We start from the raw sequence: 16,470 nt of genomic DNA on the forward strand, positions 1-16,470 counted from the left end.
ACACCCATATCATCATGTGTAGTTAAGAAGCCAGAGACTGCTTTAATACAAAATTTAACTACTTCAGAAAAAGCTGAGGTTGTACTGCAAGAACTTGAAGCTGAAGTCCTGGATCTGATCTTGTATATGATGGGGGAAGTAGAAAAGTTCATACAATAGTAGAAGACATTATTAATTCTATGTTTGGATAGAATATAGGTAAATAGGTTGGCAACAGCATGGTCTCCCTAAGGGGAATGTATTTTTCTCTCATCACTGCTTTTTAAATTCAGTGAAAATTTTCCAGGGTGTGCCAATAAAATAGGATGAAGTGCTTTCCTAAAATCTAAACTATTATGAAAGTGGAATTTAAACATCTAAATAATTTAGATGTTTCAGTAATCTTATATTGTATTATTTGCTTGAATTACAAATATAACTTTTCTTCAGAGGGTACATGAAAAAGGAATGTTAAACAGGAGCAAGATCACTTGTTAATATTGTAAACATGTATCAATAAGAGAAATACTAGTAATAGAAAGTGAGACTAATTGACACATTTTATTCTACAACTCCATCCCTGAACAAATATTGATTTTTCTCTTGGTTTTTCAGTGTATTTTTTTTCTGATTTTTTTTCCCTCTCTCATATTTGTTAATTCATTGACCATATTTTAATATTGAAATAGCATCTGTTGAAAAGCTGTAGGTGTTTATTTTTTCCAGTTGGCAGTTTGTCCTCTTATCATGAACACTTATATCTTGAAAATGATGTAGCTAAGTTTGAGGAAAATATATGTGTATGTGTGTGTATATATATATGTGTGTGTGTGTGTGTATATATATATATATATATATATATATATATATATACACGTATATGTGTGTGTATATATAAAATTACAAGCAGGCTAAGGTAATCTTTGGAATCTATAATTGTTTTTTTAATCTCAATATCTTGCTATATGCTATTTCTTGTTAGAAAGCTGGAAGAGTTCCTGAATTTTAAACAATTAAAAACATCATTGAAGGAAGCTATTTTGCTAGATTATTATACCTCAGGATTTTGGTGGGCTAAAGAAATGAACTTCAGTCTTACACAACTCACAGGATTCATGGGTCTGTTAAATTTCCTACTGGAGAACCTCAGTGGTAAGTATAATTAAAATTATAAAATAAAAATACCTGAAGTGGAAGACAGGAATGTCTTCCAGTCATTTTAACGGAATGATTTTTAATTACAAGTAATTGTAAAATTATTTATTTTCCTCTTGAATGTTGGCACATTATAACTTTTCCTGATAATAAGTCTTCTTGACTGACATTAAACTTTGGTTAGAGGGGAATGTAGTCTGTTTAGCAGAATTTTCCTTGTTCTTTGTACAGTACATGGTGCAAGAGGGCCAGGCCCTGAATAGGGCCTGAATAGACCTTATCATTCCTTTGGTAAAATAAAAATTACAGTAGAGTGAGAGCAGAGAACTCTATTGGTGACAGACTCTCTCTAGCCTTGGGCACGTTTCTCTGCTGTTTGAGATACTCAGTACATCCTGTAATGATTTACAGCGGGTGAATTACATTTATCTTATCGGCGGTGAACTCTTAAGCAGCTTTCCATATACCAAATACTGCACTTCTGGCACAAAATATATAGGTTAACTAAGAATTGGTGAAGGAAGTAAACTGGCATCACTGCCAAAGATGAAAAACAACAATAAAAGGACTGTAGCTCCTGCAGCTCTGAAGAAGTTTGCTGCAAAGTATATATCTTTGGTCTAGTGGGAACAAAATAGCCATAAAAATTGTAGTAACATTCTCTCAAAAGCCCTTTTCAGAGATCACAATGCTTACTTAACATTCACTTTGAAGGTGAGTATGTTGAGAAAAGTCCATCCCAGAGGAAGAGTGAGAGGACTCAGTGGTTCCATTCAAAGGGAAAGATGAATATTTAAAACTCAGGCTCGTAATAGAGGTTATATTCTTTCATTGTGATTTAATTCAAGGGCTTTTTGACTTAGAATTTTGACAGAACATGTACGTGCTTTATGATCATTGGAATTGCAGTTGTCCTTCCTGTTTCCAATGAGAAAGCATCATAGCATATGCTAACTATGTTAGTGCAACAGTGGAGGAGAAGGGAACGTGTGAGAAATCAGTCTTATTAGACTGTGTGTAATGCTTGTGTACCAGACAGGGTGGCAGCCCAATGGCTTATTAAAGCTGACTGACATTTTTCAGGAATATGATCTTAGTCGCATAAATCTTTGCCAAACTCTAACTCTTTAAGCTGAAATTTTTTGTGACAAGGTCTACCTCAGCTTAATTTTTACATAGAAGTTTAAAATAAAGCAGTTAAATGGGCTTCCAGCCAGAAACAATGGGAAAAAAATATATTCTTTTGTGCGTGTGAAATGATCCTGGTATGTTTTTTTTAACAGGTCTAATACCCCTATGCTTTGAAGTAAAGCAAGGATGGTGAATTTACTTTTTGCTGTCCTGCAAAAATCCATTCAGATTTGGCTAGGATACATGGCCTTTGGGGGAAGAAAATGCAGTTTGTAAATGCTTACTAGAGATGTCTTAGATTTTTTTTTTCACAGCTAAATTTCCCAAATAATCCATCTTATGAAGTATGCTATAGCCCAGGGCTGAAATGAATTTGCTTGTAATTACTGTTCTCAGCTGGTGCAAGCTGCAAGACCAAACATTGCAAATAATAGCAAAAAGCTACTATCTTCTAGAATTTTAATGACCATTTCCTTTTCCTTCCCTACACTGGACCTGGAAAAGTAAGCTGATTTGAACATAATAGCAATAACAATATAAAACAGGAAGAATTAATTTAAGAGGGATGTGGAAGCTCATTTGAGACTGGTAAAAGAGAGAGGAAAATTGAGATTTAGAAAGTTAGAGGCTGTGGATGATTGGGTGAAGAGAAACAGATGGAGAGCCAAAGAATCTTTGCTGCCTGGACAAGAATTTCTTGGGAAGAAAATGAAACAGGATAAGGATAACTGATAACAGAACAGGAACAGGATAACAGCTAAGGAGCCAGGATAAATTATTTCTGTGATTTGGTTTACCTTCTATGCATTGAAGATAACGGGCTCCGGTCCTACCTCATAGAAGTGCTGTGACAGGCATCCTGAGAGATGCATTCGAGACTGAAAATCAACTGGACAGAGGAAAGGGAAAATTTGGACTAGCTAGAGAAAGGGACTGGGTCTTGTGGCTTGTTCTCTGACTTTACTTTCCCACTGGCTGCGATATTTCTGGTTCTATTACTCTTTCCCATTTCCTGTGGTTTCTCTTCTATTTCCTCTACGTTCTCTGTATGTATTGCCTCTGTTACCAAAAACAAAGGTGAAATTTTCAGGGTTTTGATTGCTGTACCACTAAAGGGCAAAACTATAAAGATCAGAATCTTTTAAGTTTTTTTATTTGTTTTTTGTACAAAGAACCAAGGAGCAGATCAGTAGAGAATTAAAGCAATAAGAAAAATAAATCTATTTCACGACTGCTAGATATGTCCTCATTTTCTACTCTATTTTTTTGAGATTTTATAAGAACAAGTAAACAGTATTTTTTCTTTCTAATTTCACCATAGTCCTAGTGATAGTATATGCTGAATACAAATCAGAAAGATGAAACCTCTAGTTTTAAACAGAAGGTTCAACAAATGCTGTGATATTTTCCTCTTTGTCAAGCCAGTTTATGAAAACAATTTAAATTTTAGTTTCAGGCTGGTTTGGCATTTGGCTTTGATTTCCAGAGTGGAAATACAAAGTAATTAGCTACTTCAGGCTTGCAAAAATCTCCCACTGTTTGATGATGCATGCAGAATATTAAGCATAATTAAATTTAATTAATTATGACTGTAAGCTCTTTAAAAACATATTGGTTACCCTTTTTAATATCTATTCCTGTATTACTGGTTTACATTGCAAGGGGCTGGGTCAGAAGGACAGTCATTTACAATTCATAAACAACACTAGATTTATTTTAAAGATAATCATACTATACACCTCAAATTTACCTGATATTCTGCCTACGGTTATATCTAATTAAGTAAAAGATCAACCTATAGCATCATATATATATATATCTATCCTTATGATCCTTATGTTACAAGGCACCATCAGTGAATTTGTCATAGAACATTAACATACGTTTCATTGGTAGGAATAATGGTAAAAGGCAAAAATGTTTGGCTGCTGTTTTTAAGTTTCTGCATGACTCATAACTTCTTAAACTTCAGGAAGTCTTATGACTACAGTGTGCTAAACAAAATCTTCTGGATTACTTTGCAGACAAACATATGACATTAGGTGATAACATAAAAGAACTCGGAAAAACAATGGCTGGAATAGGAGGAACTCATTCAGAAGGAAGTGGTGACTTGGATTTCTTCAGTGTTGAACAAGCCAAAGCAATCATTGATTACTTGAATATCAGGTATTTCCCAGGATCAATTATTTCTTATTCTAATAATTTAACACTAAGAAGTCTGCTTGTAAAGTAAGCTAAAATTAGTTAGTTGGATATGTTGATGCTCTACCAACAGAGTGGACACGCCAAACTTTAAAAAGAAAGAATAAACAAGTAGCAGTAAAGATCTGGCCTCAGATATCAAAGCTTAAGAAATTCAAAATTTAGACTGGAAGTTTATCCCCAATATAAGATTATGCTGAAAAGATTCTTTTTGTTTTGTGTTTTGTGTTTTGTTTTTTTTCTGGATGATTTAAGGCAAAGCGGAGAGGGTAGTGTATAGAGAATGCTCTTGATTTCCTTTCAAAACATTATACTTAGATTCAAGTTGAACAAAAGCTTAGGTCATGTTTGTAAGTATTTTCAGCCTTGCTAGCTGTAGTGGATGATTTAGCTGGTTTAAGGTTAGCCATTTTACAAAATTAATGGTTATGGCAAATCAGCATGAGTCATAAAAATGATTGCATTTCAAAGTCAGCAAAAATTCAGCATCTAGACAAAGAAGTCTCTTGACAGGTCTCAGTTTTTAAAGAGACGCAGAAAGAGATGCAAACAGCAGTAAATTACTTATCTTAGGCTACTATCCAACTCATTTTTTCTATCATATATCTCTGTATAAAGTCTCAATGATACAGTGAAGTATAAAACTTATCTCCACTGACATGTCATAATCATAACAGTGGCAATACCCATATACCACTGTTTCTAGTATACGATGGACAGAATGCTTCTCAAGCTGTTGTATCACTCATGTATGCTGGGGGCAAGAAGAGATGGGAAATGGAAAAGATACTATTCTAATGCATGCTTATGTACTATGCTAGATGTATATCCATTCAGCTTATTTCCTGACTTGAATGGCAATGCTAAAAGGAGGGAGTTTGGTTTGTAGCAGATGGGCATAAAAAATGAGGAAGATCGTGATGTCATGGTTGATCCAAATTTAGAATTGTTGGGAATTTTCTGACTATTCTTTTTCTAGGAAAAGTTTTACACATCAAAAATGTTTTTGTGTGTTTTCTTGGATGCGGAAAAGTGTTTCTTCATGAAAACAGACAGAAATGTTACAGTGGCTAATTGTATCCTGGTTTAGGGCACTCACAATTTCGGACTTGAGTGTTAAAACCCATCCCAGGTGATTTCTCTGGGCTATAAAGTCTGTCTGTTTTCCCTGCTCCCTCCCTGTCTGTCTGACTGTCTGTCTTTGTCTTATCTTTTTGGTGGAAAACGTAGTGAACTTAAGGTTCTTCCTGTTATGAAATCAGAACATCTCTTTAAATCTCAGATCTCTGTAGTCAAGGCAAACCAATGTCCTGCCAAGTACTAGCCCTAAACTTGAATGAAACTTGGCATTAAGATATCTCACTCAACTTTATCTTCTCCTTTCCCGTCTGTGCCTTTTACATATGTATGTGGAACAAATGTTCTTTCCAAATTGAATCTCTATGGTTTGTGTGTAAATTATGTCTTGTCAGAAATCCTGTCCATGAAGCAAGTCCTTCATGGTCACAAAGATTTGGTGAGGCAGATTATGTGCTCTGTCCTACTACCACTGAAGTATTAACTCAACGGGAATACAATCAGACCACAAGGCTTTATCAGTAGGTGACATTCTGGCCACCAGATACATGATTTTATATTCAGATTCCGCTCAACTTGTAACAAGCACATGCTGTCACAAGTTCATGAATATTTAAACATACACTGGAGTTTATCATATGTATCCAATTTACACAATCCATTATCCCAATCATTTGAATTTCCTTTTTTCTAAAAAAAGAACTGAATCAGCGTACTCTTTATTTGGATTTTGAACTTATTCAGAGATAGGTGAGTGAATTTTATTACAATACAAATTAATGCATTACTTCAACGTTTTTTCTTGTTCTCTGCCTTTTTTTATTTTAAATGATAGACCCATAGCTTTTTTTTCCACTCAAGATAGTGTGACATGCTTTAGTTCAGATCACATTTTTACAGGTGAGTGATAAGCCCGTGGGATTTATAATGGAAATGAGGACAAACGCTTAGCCACGTTGGCACAAACTGTGCAGCAACTGTAATGACGCCTTCAGGTTTGGTGAAAGGTGACAGTTATCATCTTTTTATCTTGTCTCCTTGGGCAAACACGCATCAACATATCTCTTGACATTTTCTCTCAGGAAGCAGTGGAGCTAAGGAAAAATGTCAATGTTAATCACTTTCAGATTCTTATATGACATCATAAGATGCCCTATTCTTAAAAATCTTACTTGCATAAGTAAGATTCTTTTTGCGTGATTGCTGAAAACATTGGCACAAAATCTTTTAATTGTTCCCAACAGATGTAAACAAACAAGGGAACAAAAAAAGCACATTGTGTAATACCTGAGAGAAGAAAGATAACTATGCTTTTGTTTTGAGCTAAATACTGAGGCTATCTAATTTGTGATTCGATTAAAGGAACATTAAATGGAGGAATTCTTTCCTTACTATAGAGTTATGAGTGTCAGGTTGAACGGACTTCTGCTTTTTTTTTTTTTTTTTTTTTTTTTAATATTCAGAATTGCCGAAAGTAATGAGATTTGTATTTGTGGGAGTATTATAAAATTATCTGTACATTTAACATAGTCCACAAAGAATACATTTTGAGGCTCTAAGGGGAAGAACAGATTTTTATGGTGCTGTCAATCTGACTCCTTCCCAAGGCACTAGAATAAATAAAAGAAGAAAATTCAAAATGTTAAATTCTGTCAATACAATTTGAAACATAGATATGGTTTTTGTATGTCTGTGATAATAAAATATTTTTTGTCTTTTCAAATAATCCCTGTTACAGTATTACCAGAAAATAGGCAGGTATCTGTGATGACAATAATGTTTTCATTAATCCATCTGTCATTTCCAGATAAATCCTGAAGTTTATGTAAACATAGTTCCTGTCTCTCCACTGAAATGTGGAAGGAATTCTTTGGTGAAGTATTATAATAAAAACATACAGCAAATGAAATGTCAAATATCGTAACTTAAATTAATTGCATGTGTGATTGGGTTTGGGGAAAGGGAGCTTGTTACTTGTGGTAGCTCAATTTCTTAGACAAATTGGTAATCAAATTTATTTTTTAAGAAATGATAATTGAACGACTGAATTAAATGTAAATGTAGAGTAGAACTTTTATGCGGCACTTAAAGAGCCAAATGTTCAATGAGGCTGCCGTAATACTTCTCACGAAATCAGGAAATGCATCTGTACACATGTGCAAAAATACCTGCGACCATTCAGGCAAATGTGTATTTGAAAGTTATACAGATGCATTTGACTAAACGTCTCGGAAAAAGCATTACAGTCACGTGCGAGAGGCGGCAGTGCCACCTTCGCCCCTTCTAATGGGGAGCTGCTTTCAAGGGCCGGAAGACCCGCTCCTGTACCTTAGCTGGCCCTTTAGCACTGCTGAAATTAGAGGAAATTCTCTGTGGCCTGCAGTATTTCTTGAAGTCTCTTTGGTCCATGGCAGTGACCTGTGACCCCTTGTAGAAAATGGTGGGGATTTGGGGAGGGACAGTTGCCTGAAACTGCGTGCACTGAACATGAGACTCACGCAGCTGATAGTATGAATGCGGCTATGAACGCGGTTTCTATGGTAGTTTCCGAAGAGCCTTACTTAGAAGGCACGTTTAATTGTTTCATAGTTAACAAATGTTTGCAAAACAGTTATATTTTGCCTTGAGATGTTCTGCTTGCTCTTCCTTCGCCCCTTCTACTGTTTCGGTAGTTTTGGCCGGGAGTGTTTCTGTCATAATTTTTCAACCTGTTTCCATTAGGATTAATTTATTGTAAAAGAGAACTATCTTACTTAAAGGCACATATTTTTTCTAAAATGTACTGTGCCTATCATACAGTTGAATTTACTCTGATCTTCTAAAAAGAAAAACAAACAAACAAACAAAAACCCCTAAACATTGTATTTTGAGCTTTGCTTGTTTCCTAGGAAAGCATGATACTTGATGCCCCAAATAAAAGCCAAAATTCACATATACTTCTGCATTAGTGAGAATTATTCCTGGCAGTCTATTTAAGAGACACTTAATGAAACAGGGAGGAGCTTCCCTAAAAGAAATCAAATAAAAACGTCGTTTTAAAATACTGGTGTACATCCTCTGAAGAGGGATAAGAAGAATCGTTTATCAGCGGCACATATGTGCTATCTCTGTATTGGCAGTCGCCTTACAGACTGAAAGATGTGGAATGAGGGCACCACCTTTTGACAGATGACTTTGGAGTGGAAACTGTTGATTTCTTAATCTCTTGGCCCAGAAGTAAATAGTGTTAGGCTTTGATGTGTAACTGTAGCACTTGATATCCAGTGGTAAGTAGCAGTAGCGTTAGCATTAGCTGGATAGTTGCATACATGGTGTGTATTAGTTGCATCACAGAACCATAGAAAAATTTAGATTAGAAGGGACTTCTGGAGGCATCTAGTCCAGCCTCCTGCTCCAGCCAGGGCTAACTTCAACATTAGGTCAGGTTGCTTATGGCTGTGTCCAGCCAAGTTTTGAGTATTGCCAAGGACAGAGATGCTGCAGCCCTGCTGCTTAGCCTGTCCCAGGGCCTAATTGCTATCATGGCAAAAAATTTTTTCTTTACATTCAGTTGAAATTTTTCATGTTGCAACTTGTGCCATTATCTCTTTGCCTTTCCTGTATACCTCTGGCTCCCTCTTCTCTGTACCTCCTTAGGTTGTGGATGACTGCAACTGGATCCCCCCTTTGCCTTCTCATCCCCTGGCTAAGCAAACCCAGGTCCATCAGTATCTCCTCCAGTGTCACACAGTCGAGCTCCGACCTTTGTATCGGCCCTGTGCTGTACTCCCTCCATGTTGTCCTTGTCTCTTGTACTCAGGGGCCCAAAACTGGACACAGTATTCCAGATGTGGTGTCCAGGGGCTGAGCGAAGAAGCATCAGCCTCCTGGGTGCTGGCCCTCTTATAAAAAAAAAGCTGTGCTCTGTGTCCTTAGCTGGAGAGGACAACAGCTGGTTACAGGCATTCCCTCCGATTATTGCCATAGCTTTCACAGGTATGTGAGTGTGATAAACTCTTTGAATCATTCCTCAACCTGAACTTTCTATGAAATCACAGAGCTGTGTTGTTAATCATGTGTCAAAATGGCTTGAGCAAAGCCAGAAATTCTGTATCCTAATTTTAGGAGAACAAGTAATTGTAACAGATAGACTGTGACAAACCAAACCTTTGATTAAAAGATATACTATATCATTGATCATTAGGAAAGAGAATAAGAAAAATTATTTAAAACATGTGGAAGCCATATATATATTTTAAGAAGATAACGTTGAGAGAGTTTACTGTAAGGTTTTTCTTTTTTGTAATAGACAACACAAGCATGTTCATCTCATTTTAAGTAGTCTGTTAATCAATTTCTGTCAATCTACTGTACTCTACAATTGCTGGAAAAAAACTAACTTCAACAAGGAATTTCTTTTTCTTTTTTTTTTCTCCATTCCTCCCACCTTTTTCAAGAAAAGCAGCTCTTTTCCTCTGCCCGCCAGTCTGCTCTCTTCCTTGTGTTGTGCATAATTTTAAAATAAGCACCAGGCAAGTTTGTCTTAAAAAAGAAAAAAAAAAAAAAAAAGTGCTGGTTCTGTAACATGATTCTGAGAGAATAAATGCTTCCATTCTTTATTGTTTTCATGTTCCAAGATCAAACTTGCTTAGTAGCCTACAGACCATCGCAGAATCTGGAAGCTGGATTGGCTTTTGTTTCCTTCTTGTCTAGTGTTGCCAGTATTAAAGTCATAAGTATCCTGATGATAAATGCTTCAGGAATCGCTTTTTTTCAGAACAGAGCTTTCAGTCTTCTAAACTTGTTTTCAGTAATGAGTGCGTGTGTGTATTCTTAAATGTAATATGGTATTTTCTATAACTATCTAACAGTAAACCCTGTAAATTAAATATTCTGCAAATTATAGCTGAAGTTAAATAAGCATTTCTTATTAACATTTGGAATATCACCATAGTGGAGAATAACTGTTAGTGTAACGGATTTTTTTTTAATGGTGTTACCTTTCTAAAGATTTATTACTGTACTAGTACATTTTTTTTCTCTTGTTTTCCAGCTTATTTCAACACTATAAACTGTATGAATATCTTTTCCATAGTCCTAGAGAAGAACTTGTGATAAGTGACGAGGTAAGTCGTTTATGTCGATGGGACTCGTTATTGCAGAGTCATTTAATGAATGCACTGTGGCATATGTTTTATATTGCTCAAAGCTACTTCATGTCAACATTACTCCATTACTAACAGGATAAAATAGCAGATTAAAGAATACAAGTTAGATGTTTTGATCCTTATATTCAAAATGAATTTTGGATTTCAAAGAAGTGTAAATACATTCCTTGGCTAAGATGCTAGTTGTGCTAAATCAAGAATACCTCTGTGTATATATTTTTAAGGTGGTGCATGTAATTTGAATTAGCAATGCATGAGTCTGATTATACTTCAAAGTCAGCAAAAAGGTTATGTACTAAGCCTAGACTGACCGCAGTGCTAATATTTATATATGTATATGTATGTATGTTTGTTTCTGTTGTAGCCATCAACAGTTATTTATACTGATTATTCAGAAACAAGCTAAGTAGAAATTCAGCATTCTGAAGGTATTCGGTTAATAACAGTGAGTCGGCTTGATTGTAAACTTTGCCATGTATTCTAACTTGTATGTAGAAAAAATAGGTAAGAAGATGCATTGTCTCAAGATGTGATCTTTAATCAAATGGACAGATTCAGTTCATCAAATAAACCTTCCTTTAACTGGACTATACTTATTGAGAATATATTTCACAATGCATCAGAAAAGATTTTACTGTTACATGAGAAACAACTGGTTACGCTGAGAGGCGCAGTAGTAGAATTTTTTTGAAGGCACTTACGTTTTAGTTTATCAATATACAGGAAAAATAGATTAATGCATTTGAATATGTTCTCTACCCTTGAAGCTAGGAATTTATGTCTATAAAGAATATGGTATAGTTTCTTCCAGTGTTGTTTATAAATAAATGAATAAAACACTAGAAGTATTTTTCCTGAAGTGGACGCAAATATTTTGGAAATTATTCTTAGCATTTGTAAGATGGAGTAAAATTCCAGCTATGCTGAATCAGTGACAAAACTGTTATAAGTTGAGTAGAGCATGGCTTCAACCTTAGTATATTTGTTTGGTTTTTCTGTATTAACTAATCAGGTCGGTGGTGGGTTAGCACTTTTACAATTGGTAAAAATGTTTTTAATGAGGGTTCTGTTAAGCAATTCCGTGTGTAAATTTGGGTAACGTATTTTACCAGTTATAAGCCACTTCTGAGTGGCTAAGAATCAGTTCTTGGAATCAATCAGTACACGACTTTGCAGTTTCTCAGTCATGAAAAAATGTCTGTTCTCCGCTGTCTGCCCCCCGAAGTGTGCCGTCCCCAGCTGGGCGGCGAGGGAAATGCGTGTCTGCGAGTTAGTTTGGGGAAGATCCAGCCAGGGACAAGTGCAATTTACAGATTCTAACCATCACTAAAACCCTCAGGACAGTTTTTAACTGTAACTCTCTTAAAGCCAATTACTAGCTATGTGGCAGCTCGGTTTAGTAAGTCTATTTTGTATTCTAAAGTCCAAAGAAGAGAGTCTTTAATCTGTGCAGCTATACTGCCATACCCAATAAGATCAATGCTTATCTTTTGTGTAGATTTTATTTTGGTAGTGATGTATTGTTCCTCAACAAGTTACTGTTACAATATGTATAGCTTTGAAGCTATGCATACAAATTTGTGTGTCATGTATGTTCCCTTTATTAGTTAAAATGTGGTGCGAGGTGAACTCAGTGTAAAATTCAAGTTCTCTGGCTACAGCTTTGTTACAATTCAAAATCCCCTTTTCATAACGGAGAGCGTTCCCTTGTACGCGTGCAGTGCCGGAGGTGAACGGCTCAGACTCTAGCAAGGGAGAGGAGCAGAGGTGGTTCCCTGTGCGTGGCTTTGGCGGGAGCGTTCCGGGAGCCACGTGCCCAGCAGCGCACGTGTGCAGGGCACTGAAGGGGGCTCGGCACTCTCGGGGAAATCTGATTGCTAAAAGGAGCAGGTAAAGCTGTGGTGTAAAACTGACTGCTGTCTTGATGTATAGAGCACTGTTGTAACGAAATGGGTGCTATGGATACGCGGCAGCCCACGGCTAAGCTCAGTATGCTCACATCTTAGAAATTCTCATTTAGCTCTGCTGGTAAGAGCCTGTTCTTTGGGAAAGGCCAAACTGTAACAGCCAGATTTGCCTGAATAACAAGAACCGTGATGTTCTAAGAGCTTAATTACAGTGTTATCTTCTTCTGCAAATGAAGACTTTGAGGCAAATCGATAACATGAATGACTTGCTTCAGCTGAGTAAATCTGTGTTCCGTGTGTGGTGAAAGTATTACTTACTGAAGAAAAGTCCAATAGTCTAATGACAAGACCTGTTTCTTTAAAAGATCTACAGCTACAGCAAATAAAAGTAGTACTTAGTGTTGTAATGGATATCCTTTTGGAGAAGACATAGTATGTGTTTTCCAGAGAAAACTTAGTGCAATGGGTTATAAACTTTTTGAATTTTACTTTCTCTCATGCAGACATTTGTACAGTGTTCTCAATCAGATTTCCCTTTTGATCTTTCGCTGCAGTTATTTCCAAATGACCCTGTTGTTTCCTGTGTGGAATAAAATCAGTCAAGAAAAGGGAAATGACTCAGAACTGAGTTAGATTATGCATGCAATATCTGTGGTCATGCCAATTAACAAAATTTAAGTTACTTAAAAATGGCACATAATTAGTGAACTGTCACAGTCTGATTAATACTCTTAGTGTGATACAGCTAGCATAATAGAACCAACTTTGTAAAATACAGATAATATTTAAGTATTAAAAGAAAAAAAAAGAAACAAATGACTGGCTAATATAAATATATTTTAGCTTCAGCTAAAGCCTTTAAATCAAACTGCCTGAGGTGATCATATTGCCTAGGAAAAAAGGTTAAAACTGAAAGACATGAATGCTTGGTTAGATGATAAAACACACATCATACATCTAATCTAGTTTGGCAGTCTTTAAAATTTAAAACTTGCCTTTTCAGCTATCAAATCACTTCTCCTTCACTCTAGACCTACAGAGACCTATGTATTACATATGCATGAATACCTGTGAGAAAATCTGATGGTACAAGGAATTACAGAGAAGTGTTAAAATTGCTGAGTAAATCCTTTGCTTTTTTTTTTCTGTTAGCATTATGAGCAGTTTCCCACATTCAAAACCATTACAGAAGAAATAGCACTTCAGCTGTACTGTGGCCACAATGCAAAATAAAATGTATGTACTGCTAACGTAACAGAGTTCTTTAAGAACATTGTTGTTAAAGATACTGTTTTTTCCTTGTGTCAGTTCTGGAGATTTTACTCTCGAGCTGTGATTTAGTACACCTATATTACCCTGCAATTTCAAAGAAAGCAAATAGAGTACAGACTAAATCTTGATGTGCAGGGATTCAACGGAGCAATTCCCATTAACACATGTCAGATCTTGTAAAAAGGTTTAAACTGTTAATACATGAATTGTGTAGAAGTTTTTATTATTTTCTATTTCTATGCTCAGTTAATTTGCTTTGCTTTGATAGGATGATATATTACAGCACATTGTGTAAATTTTTTTTCCTCATATTTACAAATTGTGCCTTATACTACAGTTCATGTTTTTGATGCTCTCTGTTGTGTATTTTTGGATGGAATCGGACTGAAGTCTTCTGGGATTGTCTGCTTTGAAACATTTCCTAATAAAAAATAATGTGGTTGGTAAATCTAGTTTTATTTCTGGTTGCTTTAGCCAGCCTGATGGAGTAATCTGCTATTTTATGGCCCAGATGACTAGCTAAGTTTAACTTCTTGAAGTAGTAGTGTACAATGTAATTTTCTTTAGAGATGTCATAGTGGGTCAGGTTGCAATAAAAATATCAAAGATTAAGTTTAATGGTAGTGCACATTCAATATTATAGCAGTTACTAGATATCATTCCCTGTGCTTAGAGTTCCGTAACAGTTTCCATTAATGCCTTGTTTCCATGTGCTCCTTGCTTTCCAAAACATTAAGCTTTTGGACTATGTCTGGTCTTTATCCAAATGTGGGGATTTTTTTTTTTTTTTTTTTTTTTTTTTAAGAACAAAATACCTTCTGTGTTTGAATTCAAAGGGGGTGGATGGGAAGAATATACTATATGAAGACTAATAAACCTTTTTTTTTCTGATGGTAAAAGACCTGAAGTCTGGGACTTTACTTTGATATATGATCCTCATTAGGTGTTGCACAGTTTGATTGGTTAATCAAAATCATTTTTAAAGCAATTTAGTCAATGATTTCTTGAGAACTGCATTTTGAAGCTGTATGAAACCAGAACATTTCAGTTCATGCTAGAGACTCATTCCCCAGCTAATGGAGTGCACGCTTTTCAAAGCTTGATGGTTTGAAATATTTGTGATGCTTAAAAACCACTGAGTTGATTTTGTGTGGCTTTGTTTTGTAAATATCACCATGGCAAAGACATCGAGACTGATGTGAAGGAACCAGAGCACAAGACTAAAAGGGACCTCTTCAACTGTCCCTTCTTCTCATAGGCAGGCGTATCTATAATCCCCTTCAGAAACTTGTCCAGCTCCAGCTTAAAAACAGTTAGCTGTTTTGTCTCTGCTATTTCAGTTAGAAAGCTGCCCTAGAGCCTGATTTCTGTAATGGTTAGAAAACTTGTAATTTCCAACCTAAATGTATTCATGACAAGCTTATGTGCTCTTGTTCTTGTGCCGGTTTGTGCCAGTATTGACCTTTAGTGTGCCCCCCCCCCCATTCTGGATGTTTACTTTTCCAGTGTATAAAGAGACAGCAATCTTACTGTCAGCCTTCATTTAGCTAAACGAAAATAGCCAGTCTTCTTCCCGCTCGACTTTTAAGATAGGCTTTTGTTACATACATTCTTACGTACATACCATCTGCTACTAATCCTACTGACCTTTTCTATTTTTGTTTTTTAAATTCATTTTGTTTGTTCATAAATGACCAAACTGCGCCTAATATTGTTGCTGAGGTGAAAGCGAGGCCTTGCATGATGGCAGTAGTGCTTTCTTTTTCTCGGCTGGGGATATTTGACATGGTGCATCCTAGAATCAGTCATGTGTGTCACAGCTGTGTCATTGGCTGTCTCCTAGCAGGCCTGCTGTTCTGGTTCCTCTTGATTTCTGTCTTTTCCAACTGATGTAGTCCCAGTATATAGCAGGTTTTTAAAAATTTTGTCCCAACAATGTCACTTCACAATTTATATTATTGAATATAAGATTGAATATTGTTCGAGGTCATTCAGTCTCACCTGTATGATATACCATTCCTCTCATGAGTTGATCACATCTCTCACCTTGTCTAGAAAAAGGATTTCCATATTAAATAAACTACAAAAGTAGTCAGGCATAGCGTAACTTTCATAAACCAATGTTGCCTGATATTCCTTTTTTCGTTTACTTTCATATCCTTATTTATTTTTTCCTTCAGAAAATGTTCAAGTCTTGCCTTCTATGGAGATCAAAACTACAGCTTCAGCAGTAGGTTCATTATTTCACAATTATGAATGTTTAAAACTAGCAGACTGGTACTTGGTTCTTTGATGTCTGAGGGAGAATTCTTGATGTCTGTTATTGAAGTGTGTAGTACCTACGACTGGATTACTGAAGTAAGCAATTGGAGAGCCAGCAGTTTTCAGGGACAAAAATAGCTGATATTCAGTCTTTTGATCTTGAAGTTTGATGCTGTGATTGTAACCAGAGATCTTGAAGGACTTGTGATTACACTGAATGAAAAAGAAGAGTCTGTTGGGATTGTATGCATCATTACTTGAAATATTTTAAAATAATATTACTTTTAAGCATATCTTGCTCATTACAAACCTCCCTCGTTTTTCAAAGAATGTCT

General features: G+C 35.9%; 1 protein-coding gene across 1 annotated transcript in view; it reads left to right on the forward strand.

Annotated features, from left to right (window-relative positions):
- CABCOCO1 (ciliary associated calcium binding coiled-coil 1) overlaps positions 1 to 16,470 on the forward strand; it is a 51,749-nt gene that overhangs the window by 8,419 nt on the left and 26,860 nt on the right. The window contains exons 5-7 of the mRNA XM_062580465.1: positions 962 to 1,131; positions 4,290 to 4,434; positions 10,580 to 10,652. Coding sequence (XP_062436449.1) covers positions 962 to 1,131; positions 4,290 to 4,434; positions 10,580 to 10,652 — 388 coding nt within the window. The remainder of the gene's footprint in view (positions 1 to 961; positions 1,132 to 4,289; positions 4,435 to 10,579; positions 10,653 to 16,470) is intronic.

This window comes from Rhea pennata, chromosome 7 (genome assembly GCF_028389875.1).
Source record: "Rhea pennata isolate bPtePen1 chromosome 7, bPtePen1.pri, whole genome shotgun sequence".
NCBI classification, from domain to species: Eukaryota; Metazoa; Chordata; class Aves; order Rheiformes; family Rheidae; genus Rhea; species Rhea pennata.